Source organism: Lepidochelys kempii, chromosome 8, assembly GCF_965140265.1.
Source record: "Lepidochelys kempii isolate rLepKem1 chromosome 8, rLepKem1.hap2, whole genome shotgun sequence".
Taxonomy (NCBI): Eukaryota; Metazoa; Chordata; order Testudines; family Cheloniidae; genus Lepidochelys; species Lepidochelys kempii.
This window is the reverse complement of record NC_133263.1, coordinates 15,216,012-15,231,195: the sequence shown is the minus strand read 5'-3', so window position 1 is coordinate 15,231,195 and position 15,184 is coordinate 15,216,012. Positions and strand designations below refer to the sequence as shown.

At 42.9% G+C, this 15,184-nt stretch overlaps 1 protein-coding gene across 1 annotated transcript in view; it reads right to left on the bottom strand.

The window, feature by feature from the left end:
• LOC140915637 (organic cation/carnitine transporter 2-like) overlaps positions 1-15,184 on the bottom strand; it is a 45,497-nt gene that overhangs the window by 13,221 nt on the left and 17,092 nt on the right. The window contains exons 2-5 of the mRNA XM_073355644.1: positions 11,748-11,851; positions 8,548-8,702; positions 7,334-7,505; positions 2,693-2,819 (exon numbers count right to left, since the gene is read on the bottom strand). Of these exons, the coding sequence (XP_073211745.1) occupies positions 2,693-2,819; positions 7,334-7,505; positions 8,548-8,702; positions 11,748-11,851 (558 nt within the window). The remainder of the gene's footprint in view (positions 1-2,692; positions 2,820-7,333; positions 7,506-8,547; positions 8,703-11,747; positions 11,852-15,184) is intronic.

The following is a 15,184-nucleotide window of genomic DNA, read 5'->3' as shown; positions in this document are numbered from 1 at the left end:
AGAAGTTTTTGTTTAGAAGCATTTTCTCCTAGAGCATTAGGTTACTTTAGGGGTACAACATTCACTACTTTAATCCGTACAAATCAACACTCAAGAGGTATGTTGGACAATCCAACCACTGGTTTTATCATCTGATCAACCCTATATTGTGATACACCACACCAATTTCCTGATCAGCCTCAGTTCTACATTTCTTGTTTTTACAACAAGCTGGTTCCTGGAGATAGAGGAAATGCCTGGTTTGTCCACATCCTTTTCAGCTAGGTCATTCTGAGATTAAATTGCAGCTGAAGCATAGAAATGCATGTAAATAAATGTGAGGTTTGCACATGCAGAGAATGGAAGGAATGTGTTATCTTTGAGGCTGTTGTAACAGTAGCTACACACACCGCATTCCCTAGTTCTCAATGTAAGAATGTATAAAATACTTAATACCAAATCAAGTCCCTATAAGCCAACTGCATTGGAGCTTCTGACCCTAATAAACTGTCAAAAGTTACATAGTGCCTAATCCTGCAATCTTACTGGGCCTGAATCTGCCACCCTTACTCGCAGAATATTACCTTACTGCGAAAGAAGTTTCATTGACTTCAACGGGAAAAATAGTGGAGTAAAGTACTTTCTACATGAAAAATAGTGGCAGAACTGCCTCCAATGTGAGGAATCCTTGTACACAGAATGTGTCCCACTGAAATCAAAGAAACTACTTGCATGAATAAGAATTACTAATCTGAACAACAGCCCTAAACTTCACCCCTCAACACCAAAAAACCCTCACCAATGTGCTGTAAATTGTATCTGATCTAGTGTGAGTGCAGCTTTTCAATAAGGCTGATAAAGCTACTGTGGGTGAATGTACACTATTTCTGAGGGTACGTCTACATAGCAATCAGACACCTGCAGCTGGCCCGTCACAGCTGACTCAGGCTCATGGGGTTCGGGCTAAGAGGCTGTTTAATTGTGGTGGAGACATTTGGGCTTCGGCTGCAGCCCAAGCTGTGGAGCTCATCACCTCGCAGGGTCCTTTTGTTGTTTTTATAAATCATAGTCCGTTAAAAAAAGCCTGACATTTTTAGTAGCATTAAGAACTAGAGCTTTTGTTTTCCTGAAAATGTGCTGCCCCCTAAAGACATATATGTCACGTGTCAACTGCTTGCAGCAGTGCAGCTCTCCACCCTTTCTTGTAAATCATATGATCTTTATTAAGAACTATACAGTTGTGTCACCATTAGCTGCCAAGAAATCAACAAACAGGAAACTTAAAAACAGGAACATAGTGTAAGTTCTAACAGTTGCTATCTGTGAGAAGAGGCTCTGCCCATTAGTAGCTGGATACACAGACAATGAAATCCTCAATGGGGCAGGTCCCAGAAGGAAGGTATGGGAGTGGCTGAGAAGGCCGGTCATTTGCTAGGAGATAGAAATGATGCTTTGAATGTAACTCTCTAATCTGAAACCCTACTGCTCCTTAACCGAACAGAGTCCAGGAGTCCCTCATCCTCCAGAATCAGTGGCACCCAAATGGGCTCGTGGGACCTCCAAAAGTGAGACAAGTTTGGATATTAACACATTTTTCCCACCTCAAATCCTACATTGTTTTAGCCCAGCTCAGACAGAAAGAAAACTTCCAGGAGTGGGGGGAGAATATTGGTGGGGCTGAGGGAAGAAGAAAGAGGAAAGCAGTGCATAATGACGACTCCGCCCTAAAGGGTTTTGAGAGTAATGCTGAGCTTGGATATATTTATATTACAGTAATACCCAGAGGTCCTGACCAGGATCAGGACTGTGCTGGACTGGACACTATACAAGCACAGAGGTAGACCCAATCCCTGCAATGAAGTGCTTACAATCTGAGGAGTTACAGTCTCTCCCTTTAACATTCAGCACCAGCCCCCAGTGACATTGGCAGACTTTTGGGTTTGGTCCTATTCAGGGAAGATAGAGCCCTGACCACATAAGAGCTGTATAATACTAAAACAAATAGTTAGACTTTAGTTTTGAGGGGAAGTCCTCAAATAATTTGAGTAGGGCTCTCTTTCTCTAGGAATGGTCCTAAATAGCATGTAGGGATCCATGGGTTTTCATTCATCCCTTTAGTTTAAGGCCAGGTTTTTGCCTGTTTGCTATCTGCTCTCTTATTCTGTTTCACCATTGGAGGGGGCCTTTACATCTGTATCTGGGACAACCATCTTTACATTCAAAAATCAATGGCTGGAGGAAATTTGAAAGCGAAGTCCATCTTATATGATATCTCAGGAATCTCCCCACCATATGGCCAGGCTCCAGCACTCTGAGAAGTGAGAATTCACAGGCATGTGTCAGCTGTCTCATATAAAGAAGCAGAGTCCATTCTCATGAGGGGGAGAAGATTTACTGCATTACAGAGGATAAGACAGCATTTCAGATAGTCTACTTAGTGCAGGGTATGTACAAGCCACAGAGTAACAAGTAAACTGTGAAGCAAATTAAAGAGCCTGCCCTACAGAGACTACAATCAAAAAGGCACAAACAGGTACAATGCAGAACACAGAGATGTGTTTTCTTTCTGGCTGGAGTGGTCCTGGAATGGAAGTCACAGGAGGTTCAGAAGATTTACGAAGAGGAAGGATATGGGGTGAACATCTGTTTGGAAAGTGCCTAGGACGTTATAGGGAGGATCAGGTAGACAGTTTTAATACACATGAAAGTTTACCTCCATAGGATTAAATATTACATCTGGGGCTGTAATACCATTTGTTTTTGCAGCCTTTCGGATGATGATTTCTGCCTCTTGTAACCTTCCTTGAGAGATCAGCCACCGGGGAGATTCTGGAATGACCCTGCAACAAGTTTCAGAACAACAACGTCTGCATTTCCACACTGACCACGGCTGCAAAGACACACATACCTATCGCCACAGGCATAAATAGTTTAAAATGTGCTGTACCTTGCAGTGATTAAAAACAAAAACACAACACACATTTATGCAAAGCAGATGAGCATATACTGTGAAAAACAGATTGAAATTTGTTCATGGACTTAAAAGGGACTAAAAAGTTAAGCTACAAATCAAACTTGCGAAGTACAGGAAGAAAATGTTTTATCAAAAGAAACGAAGGCAGTGTGAAACTGTGCGCATGACATTGTGCTGTAGGTGGGTAACATTTGGACAGTGATACATATAAGTTAACAACTGTAGATATCAGTATGGGATGAGACACCTATACACAAGCTGCCTTCACAAGAGAAAGTCGACTCAATTATGTATTGTACTTTCTACTATGTAGGAAGAGAAGTAGCTCCACCTTGTGGACTATTAAGGATTATCGTATTCCATAAAAACAGTATTCAGTGGAGGAAAATTCTGAAATCATATAGATGCCCAAATGCTACTTTTTCTGAATAAAAGTTCCACAGACCTCAATCCCAACTCATCTCCCAGCTACCAGTGGTCTCTAGTTCTGCCTTTCTTAGCCTGATCCTACTCTCAATAAAGTCCATGGACTTCAATGGGAAAAGGAGCAAATCATTCCCTTGTGTCCAAAATGCTAGGCGAGACCTGGCCTTTCAAAAAGCAAGGCACAGGATTCTGGAGCAGGTTTGGAGTAGGAAGTAGCTCTACACCACCTTTCTACTCTCCTCCCCTGATCAGCCCACCTAGTGCAAAGGCGGTGGAAGCCAGGGGTTAGGATCTGACTGATTATTTCTAATGGACCTTGAACTAACATGACTTTTTGTTTATTCCTTGTTTGCCTGACAGCAGCAGTGATGACAGAATAGTCCTGAGAAAAATATTTCCCTTCCTATGGTACAAATAATTACGTTTATTAAAAGTTAACATTTTAAAGTTCTAATTTTGTTCCTGCTACAAACCGCATTTCACCCAGCATGGTCAACTTCGATATTCGGTTCTCACAAACTAGCACAGTGCTGCATTGTTCAGGCTGCAAACGCTGCAGAGGAGAATGACAATTTATTCCGTAAAGCTTGTTTGTATTGAATTGTTTGTTCAATTTGATGGAAGCATTTCTAGTAATTTTTTTTAAAAATAAAACCAAATGTTGGGTAAAATTTGATCTGACAGTGTCCCATAAACTGCAGCTGCACAGACTGCACACAGATAGCATTTTTATTTAGTCTTGGCCCATGGTTTGGCAAGGGGGGGGGGGTGCAGGAGTCAGGGCAGGGGGCTGGAGGTGTGTGAGAAGGGTGCAGGAGTCAGGGCATAGGGTGTGGGGGGGTGCTGGAGTCAGGGCTGGGGTGTGTGTAGGGGGGTGCAGGAGTCAGGGCAGAGGGCTGGAGTGTGTGTAGGGGGGGTTTAGGGGTCAGGGCTGGGGGTGTATCTGGACTGTAAGTCCTTTTACGTAGCTATTTGACTGATGATACTATACACAGATTTAAAACTGATAAGTCGATATTTACTTTAGTATACTCCATTCATGGACAAACATAAACAATGTATCTGTAAAATATCCCAACCAAACAACAAAATGCAAAGAAAGACAAACAAGTTAAACCTGGAGTCACAAGGGGAAAAGCACACACCAACGCATACAGACAGGAAGGTAAGAGTTAGAATCCTGAAAGGTTTCAGAGTAACAGCCGTGTTAGTCTGTATTCGCAAAAAGAAAAGGAGTACTTGTGGCACCTTAGAGACTAACCAATTTATTTGAGCATGAGCTTTCGTGAGCTACAGCTCACTTCATCGGATGCATACCGTGGAAACTGCAGACGACATTATATACACACAGAGATCATGAAACAATACCTCCTCCCACCCCACTGTCCTGCTGGTAATAGCTTATCTAAAGTGATCATCAGGTGGGCCATTTCCAGCACAAATCCAGGTTTTCTCACCCTCCACCCCCCCCCCCCCCCCCACAAACTCACTCTCCTGCTGGTAATAGCCCATCCAAAGTGACAACTCTCTTCACAGTGTGTATGATAATCAAGGTGGGCTATTTCCTGCACAAATCCAGGTTCTCTCACCCCCTCACCCCCCTCCAAAAACCACACACACAAACTCACTCTCCTGCGGGTAACAGCTCATCCAAAGTGACCACTCTCCCTACAATGTGCATGGTAATCAAGGTGAGCCATTTCCAGCACAAATCCAGGCTCTCTCACCCCCCCCCCCCCTTTTTCTTTTTCCCAGGGACACAGACACACACACAAACTCACTCTCCTGCTGGCAATAGCTCATCCAAACTGACCACTCTCCAAGTTTAAATCCAAGTTTAACCAGAACGTTGGGGGGGGGTAGGAAAAAACAAGGGGAAATAGGCTACCTTGCATAATGACTTAGCCACTCCCCATCTCTATTTAAGCCTAAATTAATAGTATCCAATTTGCAAATGAATTCCAATTCAGCAGTTTCTCGCTAGAGTCTGGATTTGAAGTTTTTTTGTTTTAAGATAGCGACCTTCATGTCTGTGATTGCGTGACCAGAGAGATTGAAGTGTTCTCCGACTGGTTTATGAATGTTATAATTCTTGACATCTGATTTGTGTCCATTTATTCTTTTACGTAGAGACTGTCCAGTTTGACCAATGTACATGGCAGAGGGGCATTGCTGGCACATGATGGCATATATCACATTGGTAGATGTGCAGGTGAACGAGCCTCTGATAGTGTGGCTGATGTTATTAGGCCCTGTGATGGTGTCCCCTGAATAGATATTTGGGCACAGTTGGCAACGGGCTTTGTTGCAAGGATAGGTTCCTGGGTTAGTGGTTCTGTTGTGTGGTATGTGGTTGTTGGTGAGTATTTGCTTCAGGTTGGGGGGCTGTCTGTAGGCAAGGACTGGCCTGTCTCCCAAGATTTGTGAGTGTTGGGTCATCCTTCAGGATAGGCTGTAGATCCTTAATAATGCGTTGGAGGGGTTTTAGTTGGGGGCTGAAGGTGACGGCTAGTGGCGTTCTGTTATTTTCTTTGTTAGGCCTGTCCTGTAGTAGGTGACTTCTGGGAACTCTTCTGGCTCTATCAATCTGTTTCTTCACTTTCGCAGGTGGGTATTGTAGTTGTAAGAAAGCTTGACAGAGATCTTGTAGGTGTTTGTCTCTGTCTGAGGGGTTGGAGCAAATGCGGTTGTATCGCAGAGCTAGGCTGTAGACGATGGATCGTGTGGTGTGGTCAGGGTGAAAGCTGGAGGCACACAGGTAGAATAGCGGTCAGTAGGTTTCCGGTATAGGGTGGTGTTTATGTGACCATTGTTTATTAGCACTGTAGTGTCCAGGAAGTGGATCTCTTGTGTGGACTGGACCAGGCTGAGGTTGATGGTGGGATGGAAGTTGTTGAAATCATGGTGGAATTCCTCAAGGGCTTCTTTTCCATGGGTCCAGATGATGAAGATGTCATCAATATAGCGCAAGTAGAGTAGGGGCTTTAGGGCACGAGAGCTGAGGAAGCGTTGTTCTAAATCAGCCGTAAAAATGCTGGCATACTGTGGGGCCATGCGGGTACCCATAGCAGCGCCGCTGATCTGAAGGTATACATTGTCCCCAAGTGTGAAGTAGTTATGGGTGAGGACAAAGTCACAAAGTTCAGCCACCAGGCTGAAAGTTGACTGAATACAATTCAACTTTTAATGCTGCACCTGCTTGGCATGACATTTGACACAACATGAGGAAGGGCTAACTGTGGGTTTCTATGGTAATGATAATATTTCTGGGTTTTGACCTGTCGGTGGGGTTATTCACATACTTTTGATTGGTAAGAAAAACGGAATGCCTTTTTTGGGACCTGAAACTTTATTTTCATAGTCACCTTTCACGGATCCCTTAGACATAGTCTGCAGACCCCAGGGAGCCGGGGACCACAGGTTGAAAACCACAGGTCCACGTTAACCAACTTCAGAGCAGTAATTCTCCCCTGATGCGGTACTACTGGTGGAAGCTTTAAGTGTAGGTAGGACTTGGGTGTTTCTATGACCCTTATAGACCAGTTTCCAATCTCAGCTATTGGTATGAAGCCAGCATAGTTACATCAGTGTAAATCCAGAGCTATTGAGACAAGAATCAACCTTAATTTCACAGCCAGACAGCCCTAAATTTAAAAGTAGTTTTATACATTTTTTTAAAGATTTTTTTTTAAAAAAAGAAATTTAAGATTCTGTACTACAATGGCAAAATCTGGCAGAAGAAATGAAAACTAAAGATTTCTACTGTCTATGATTCTATTAAACACCCCCAAAGAAACGTCAGACACACTCATACTGTTTCAGTCATAACCTCTTGCTAAAGGCCAATATTGAATCAGATTCCACATTTCTGTTATGTTAACCTCAAGTCTGAACCCTGTCAGCTGTAGGTGAACCTTTCTGAAGCCAAACATCTTTTAAAGTATTTACACTCACCACCACAGTGGAATGCAAAGCAGCCCAGGTAAAGTAAGAGCCAGAAGCAGCGTCCGCCAGTCTCTGATGAAGTACGCGAACAGCGGCAGCAACATGTAGCCCATTGCATAAAATATACAAATGCCTAGTGTGCAGAATATAACACGAACTGTTTTGCCAAGAATTTCTGTGCCTGTTCAAAACAAGAGAATGTGGATTAGCATTTTAACTTATCAGAAATAATAGCAGCCAAATATTTTACCACTATACAAGAACGGATGCTACTTTTAGCAAAACTGTTCCTCACACATGCTACAATTGTTAGCACTATATCAGTTGCAGTTTTTCCTGTTTTAAAGAGGCGCTGCCAGATCTATCTTAGGGCCTGATTCTGCACCAAAAGGTAGTAATTTTATTAATAAAAACTATGTGATTAGACCCTAAAATTGTTCTAACTCAATGAGTAAAAGCCTTCTGGATTCCAAAAGGACTCACACCAAAAGGCACCAGTCTGGTAAAACCTACAACAATAAACCACGTTTTTTGCCTGCTGCAGCAATTAGCTAAACACCATTTTCAGAACTGTTCTGGGCTTTGTTATGGCCACAAAGAATTCAGTGCTCTAGACAGTGAAGTTGCTTTTTAAAACAAAAGCATTCAGAGATCTCTCTTAAACAGATTCATAGTCAGTCTTACTTGTCCTCCAATCAGACACCTTTGCTTAGCTATCATAGAATGGATGCAATGACAGAATCCATGTGACAGTTTAACTTTTATCACAGATTGTTTTAAGAAGTCTTAAGTTGTGCTTACATGTTTGATCACAATCAAAAATTACAATATCATATGTACAATTTGCATGTGTTTGGATCCAAACAGCAGTTCACCAGAGCAACTGGGCACAACTCATTCTACACGTCTTCCGACATATGACTATGAGTGTGCATCTAACTGCATCTTCCCACTGGAGAGATCTTGCTTCAGATAAAGACTTGTTCTGATTTACTCCCTTTGCTCATTTAAGTATTTGGTAAACAAAGCATTTTATTTTGATGTGTGGCTATTTTACGAAAAGGAAAATTTTCAAATGGATTAGGAGTTAGCCATGCTTGGTCAGGTTATATTCTTATTAACAGTGCTGCTTGGGAAAAACTAAAAAAACAAACCATTAGTAAATGAGGAGAGCAGGGGAACAACAACACTGAAAATGTGCTATGCATAACAAACTCCCATACCAAGTACAAAAGCTGCCACATAGTTAGAGATCTGTCCCATGCCGACGATGACAAAGAGCACTGAAAACATCTCCCAGCTGCTAGAGAAGACCTGCAGGAAGCTGAAGCAGGTTTGCACCCCCAGGGTCACAAACAGAACTTTCTTCCTGCCAAACCTTTCATCAACAAAGACAAAAATGAAAGGGTTACATAAGAAACAGTCATGAAAATAACAGCAAGATCAGTGAATTAGTTTTGCACATAGGGGGTCTTTATAACGAAAAAAATGTCTCAGAAAGTGGAACAAGTAAACAAATATTTCAGACAAGCTAAAAATTCCACTCCAAAAGTGGAAGAATTTTATGCGCTGCAATTCGGGGTATGTCTACACTAGGAGCTCGCTTCTCAGACTGGGTAGACAGGCACATGCTAGCTCTGCTCACTGCTAAAAATAACCGTGGTTGCATTGTCTTGGGCGAGTACGCTGGCAACAGATGTGATTGTACTGAGGCAGCTAGCCCAAGCTGCTGGCATGCCCACACCACCATTTTTAGCATGCTAGCTTGAGCAGATCTAGCATGTGTCTGTCTGTCTTTCCACACTGGGAAGCATGCTACCAGCTGTGGTGCAGATGTACCTTAAGAGATTTCTTTGAGAATGTGGTGGGAGGTTCTCTTTTCAGGGATGATGGAATGGGTGTGGACAAGTGCAAACACCTAGAAAGTGAATTATCGCTAAAATGCAAAAGATGAGGGGTCAGTGACTCAAAAGTAGTGCTTTCTTCCATGCCCCAGAGTGGGACAGTAAACACAAGGCAGAGAAGTGGAGTCTTTTGAAGAGGAAAAACTCTGGCCCCGTGCCAGTCTATAGTCATTAAGGGCCCCAATTCTGCAAACCTTACTCAGTTACACTGAGGAGTACCTTGCTCTGTGACTAACCTAACTGATTTCCAATGGGACTATTCAAGGAGCAGAGTACCAGACAATGTACTTTGATGCAGGGAATCCTGCTTAACACAGATTTCATGTAACCCTACTTCAAAATTAAACTTGGTCAAGAGAGTGACAACAATGGTGCCCAGATACCACAAAGTGCAGTATAAGACTTCGACAGATTGGAGGGATAAGATGCACAGATGAACCAGAAAAAGGCCTTTCCTCACCAATCCATTCTGAGCTGCTATTTCTCCATTTACTCCATTACTCTTGCCTCTCAGATTACTATCTGCCTGCTCTGTAGGAGGAAAGCAGATTCCAACATGTCTGCAACACTGTTTCTGAGGCACACTGCTTGATGGCGCTAGAGTGTAAAACATATCATAAAGGAGAAATCCCCTGGGAGCAAAACTATGCCAAACTAGTCTCTCCTGGGACAACATGTGGCTGTCCATCATGCCTGCTTCGGTACAATAATCACATTAGCATTTGGAAGAGACACTCTGTACCTATACCAGTGGTTATGTTTCTGGGCTCCTTAGCAATGTTTCCTCGGGAATCATTAAGGTAGCAAGAGAGCTGAATCTAGCTTCAGGATTGTCATAACCTAAAGGTATGTCTACACTGCAATAAAAGACACACAGCAGGGCTGTGGATGGCCCGGATGAGGGCTGTGGATGGCCTGGATTCAGGCTCACAGGACTCAATCTGCAGGGCTATAAAATTGCAGCGAAGATGTTTAGGCTTGCACTAGAGCCTGGAATCTAAGGGCATGTCTACACTGCAGGTAAAAACCCATGCCTGGCCTGTGCCAGCTGACTCAGGTTCAGGAGACTCAGGCTAAAGGGCTATTTAATTGTGATGTAGATGTTGTGGATGTCTCAGACCCTTGACGTGGGAAGGTTCCAGAGCCTGTTTCCAGCCAGATCCAGAACATCTACACTGCAGTTAAACAGCCCCTTAGCCCGAGTCAAGTTGCCCAGGCCAGCCATGAGTGTCTAACTGCAGTGTAGACATACCCTAAGACACCGCAAGAGGGAAAGGGTCTCTGAGCCTAGGCTCCAGCCCAAATCCAAAGGCCTAAACTGCTATTTTTAACCCTGCACTCCAAGCCCCATGAGTCCACGTCAGCTGACCCAGCCTCTGAGACTTGGTGTGGTGGGGTTTTATCACAGCATACACGTACCCTAAGAGTGCATGATGAAACACTCCTAAACAGCCCGACAACAGAGTCCCTCCCTGTTGTAAGAAGAGAGGGATGGATTCTAAATACCTTACTCAGGCAAACTATTAAATCCTTGCGGGTGCTTCGTCCAAGTAAGAACTTCAGGATTTGGCCCCAAAAGACCAGACGTTAAACATGTATGAGTACTACTATTAAATCAGAAAAGTAGAAGGGTGGCATGTGATTTCACTGGAAACCAGGTAGATGCCACATAATGTATTGCACATTAGATCTCAGATATTTTGAAATGCAAGAAACTAAAAAAACTGGGTTTTTCAAATACAAGAATGCTTCCATTTTGTTTTCACCCTGGTGCTGATAAACAAGACAGCCCATAGTTCTAGTAGCTGGGTCAATAAGCCACTTTATTAGAGATTGGTGAACAGTATTCGTGTTTTCTAGCTTCCACAAACACAAACTACTGGACTTAGACCTTAAATCTGACCACATAGGGTACAAAAGAAACTATGAAAGCTTGTACAAAGGGAGTTATTGAACTGAGCTAGAGAAAGGAAAACATGTTTGCGGTAAGTACCCATAACAAGAGATAGTCCACGTTAAATCAAATAGTAGAACATTGGCCTGATTTTTTCAGTAGCAGCCCGTAATTTTCCTCCAACACATTAGGCAGTGAGAGGTCTGAGTTCTATGTAACCTACCCAACAATTGTTACTGCCTGTTTTAATTTGTGGCTGCAAAAAGACTTGAAATACAGAAAAAAGGCTTTTGGGGAAAAAAAATAAGCCCCATAATAGTATTTTGCTTTGATTAAGGTAGCTGACTTTATGCCAGGCTAAGGCTCTGTCTACAATGAGATTAGATCGTCTGGGGTAAAAATGCCAGCAGTCAATCCACATTAGTGCTCTCGTTGTTAGTATCAACGCTATAACCATAGTGTTTTTGGTGACCATTTCTCATCAGTGTTGGCCCAACCTAAGAGTATATCCACTTTGCTACAGTTTGAACAGGTCAGGCATTCACCACTGGCTCATTTAATTTTTTAAGTGTGCTTTTAGAAAATCAGAGATAGATAACTATAAGTTTTGGTGTATATACTTTACTTGTCTGAGAGTTGTCCTGATATAAAGGATCCAACCAGAACACCCACAAAAAACAAGGAGGTAGTTAAGGGAGCTTTCCAGTCATCGTCACATACCAGATTCCACTGCAAGAGAAAAAGAGCGAGCCTTAACATTAAACGTTTACCAATAACACTTTGATTTTTCTTCTAAATTAACCAAAGTTAATCCAAATACTTTGATGGTAAATGATTAAAGCGTACACTCTGAAAGGAAAAAAGCCCCCACCAAACAAACAAAAAAGTCAACCTGTTTAGGCCCCAAAATATAACTTCACGAAAGATCATTTAAATGGCATAATTGGAATCCAGGGCCTAATTCTGCAGCAGGGGTGAATTCCTTGTCATCTTGGAAAACTTGGGGCCTCAGTAACAATATATTATTCACGTCACATGTAGTTCCCCCACCCCCAAAGTTGACGTAAGGGATTTTTCTTCTTTGAAACAAAGATAAATCAACTAGTGTGACAGTGTTTCTTTATGGGCCTTATCTAACTCCCCCGAAAGACAAAAGAAACATCCTATTAAAGTAAAGAAAAGAAAAGGATAATTTAAAAAGTCTTCCATTAGATCTTTGGATTTCTGTCTTGGGGCAAAATGCAGAGAACTGCAACGGAAACTTCTCTTACCTTAACACTGTCTTCCTCAAAACAATATTAAGTAGAGACAGGCCTCTACTGAGCAGAGAACAAGCTATCCATTGTGGCTAGTTATGCAAGCTGGGTTTTGTGATATGCTCCTAAACACTTTGGTTTTGCTCTGCTTTGCAATCCAAGAGTACAGATGATGCAGTTATTCGGGAGCAGAATTTCCAGATACTGTTCTTCCTGTAAACCCCCCAGCTAGGCTTAAAGGATATATGCAAAAAGAGGGAAAACAAAAGATACAGTGCTCTAGAAATTCTGCTTGGGAATTTTTGGTCATAAACTTCCCTTCCAAGAAATGCAAACACAAACACACACACATACAGTAAAAAGATCAAGTGTTTGAGTCTCATTACTGACAAATATTGTGGGGAAAAGGAAAGGTGAAAAAATTATCCAATCAACAAAGGCATGCAATAGTTCACAACTGTTCACGTAGCTCAGGGAAGGCTGAACAGATGTTATTGCACTAATAAAGCCTTCATAAAGCACTTTAAATCTTACAGTGACATATTAACAGTAAGTAATGAAAGAGGCTTAATTTTATTCATATTATCTGGAATTTTTTTTAAAAAAATTGTTTACTAGAGCCAAACAAAACGAAGCCAGCAGGGAAGCCAAGTCACCCATTGCTAGCTGTTCTATCACCTCCACAGGAATAGTTGTGGCATTCACTCCCTGCTGAAGTTTGCTTGTTAAAGAGATTTAACAGAGGACCAATGAGCTTTGGGGAAGAGGAGCGCTTAATAGTAGGCCAAGCATGTGACTGGAAGCCAGAAACTCAGGAGTTCTAATTCCACCTCTGCCTGTGAGGCAAGGCCAAATCCTGCTTGTCTCACTCATCCATAGAGTTCCACTGATACAAATGCTACGGATTGTTTAAAGAGTGGATCCTGACCCTGCTGCCTAATAGGGAGAGTCAGAGAACAAAGCAATCCAAGGGAGAGCTTTGCATCGCAGAGAAGGAAGCAGTCTCTTGAGCTGCCAGTAGTTCCCCTTCTTCTTGATAACTGCCCTTTGCAGAGTCCTAAGTTCTTAAAGACTAGCAGGCCTGCACAACAGAAGGGAGAAAACCAGGGGCCCAGAGCAGAGTACCAGCCTCAAGTCAGAGATGCTTCCTCCTCAAGGAAACCAGCTGACAACATCCAGCATCCAGGCCTTTAGAGAACTGCAGTTGTTCCTCTCTGCTGTGTACTAAGGTATTGAGAATACTGTCCTCTTCAGTACCTCCATAACCTCCTCCACAAATGCCCTCCTTCCTACCCCACTCCCTTTCCATAAAGAAGTAAGAACTGTCCTCAGTGCAGATCAGCAGAAACTCACCCCACAATCATCCCGCCAACAGCCTTACACTGGCCCACTCTTCATCTGCTGGTCCCACAACCCTGCACAGAGATGCTATGAGCTCCCCCCTGCCTCTACTCTCTGTGCAGCCTACCCTCCCACTACTGGCTCCTTGCAGGGAATAGGGATGGTCAGTGGGAACCAGGGAGTAGTAGGAATCTAGGGGCCGCAGCATTTGCTCCACTCTAGAGTCCTAGCTCACAATGGAGAGATAGCGTCCCTCCTTCCCAGCACTGCATTGTCAGTGGGCCCAGAACCCCCATGGAAAAATCCAGCCCCGATCCATCTTCACTCGCTATTAGTTCCTTAAGGGCTGACGAAGCGCTGCCTCCTGACAGGTAAATAGTCTGAAGGCAAAGAGGGGAAAGGCTCAGACTGTAAGTGAAGTTGTTTCTGGGGTGTGGGTAAATCTCAGGGGTCCAGTATCTTCCTTCCGGTACCTTTTGGCTCCCCAAGATCCCCATGCCACTGAGCCTCTGGTACCAACAATCCAGGTCAGACTAGATGATCACAATGGTCCCTTCCAGCCTTAAAAATGTACAAATCTATAAACTTCTGGTGGAGCCAGAGCATGTTTTTAAACCATATCCAATTTGATTTTAAAACTCTGAGTGGTGGAAAATTCACAATATCCCTAAGTAAGCTGTTCCAATAATTACTCATTGTTAAATATCTGTAACTTCTTTCCAGTCTAAATTTGGCTAGCTTCAGCTTCCAGGCACGAGATCATTCCATGTTTTTGTTCACCATATTACAGAGCCCTTTAGTAAAAGAAATCCTCTCCCTACGTAGGTACCTATAGGGTATGTCTACACACAGATAAAAGACCTGCGGCACAGCCATGGCTGGGGCCTAGTTTGTGGGGCTAGAAACTGCTGTGTAGACATTCAGGCTTGGGATGACACTTGAGCTCTGGGACCCTACACCCACATAGGATCCCAGAGCTCAGGTTCCCACCTGAGCCCTGACATCTACATAGCAATTTTTCAGCCCAGAATCCGAGCCCTGCAAGCTCAAGTCAGCTGACCTGGGCCAGCTGCAGATTTTTTATCCCTGTGTGGACGTACCCACAGAGTGTGATCAAGTCACCACTTAACCTTCCTTTTGATAAGCTAAATAGATTCAGCTGGTCTCTTACCATACGGCAAATTACCAGACCATGGATCATTCTTGTAGCTTTTTGCTGAACTTTTCCAATTCTGCAACTATTCTTCAATTCTTTTCTGTTCTCCTCCCATATCAGATGACCCATGATTATGTCTTGGATTAATGTTAGGCTAACCGGTTTATTCTGTTTACCCTTTTAAAATACTAATACAGCATTAGTTTTTTTATGTCCTCTGGAACTTCCCCAGTGCGCCAAGATTTGTTAAAAAAAATCAACATTAATACCTCATATTTTTTCAGGCAATTCTTTTGAAACTCTTAGGTG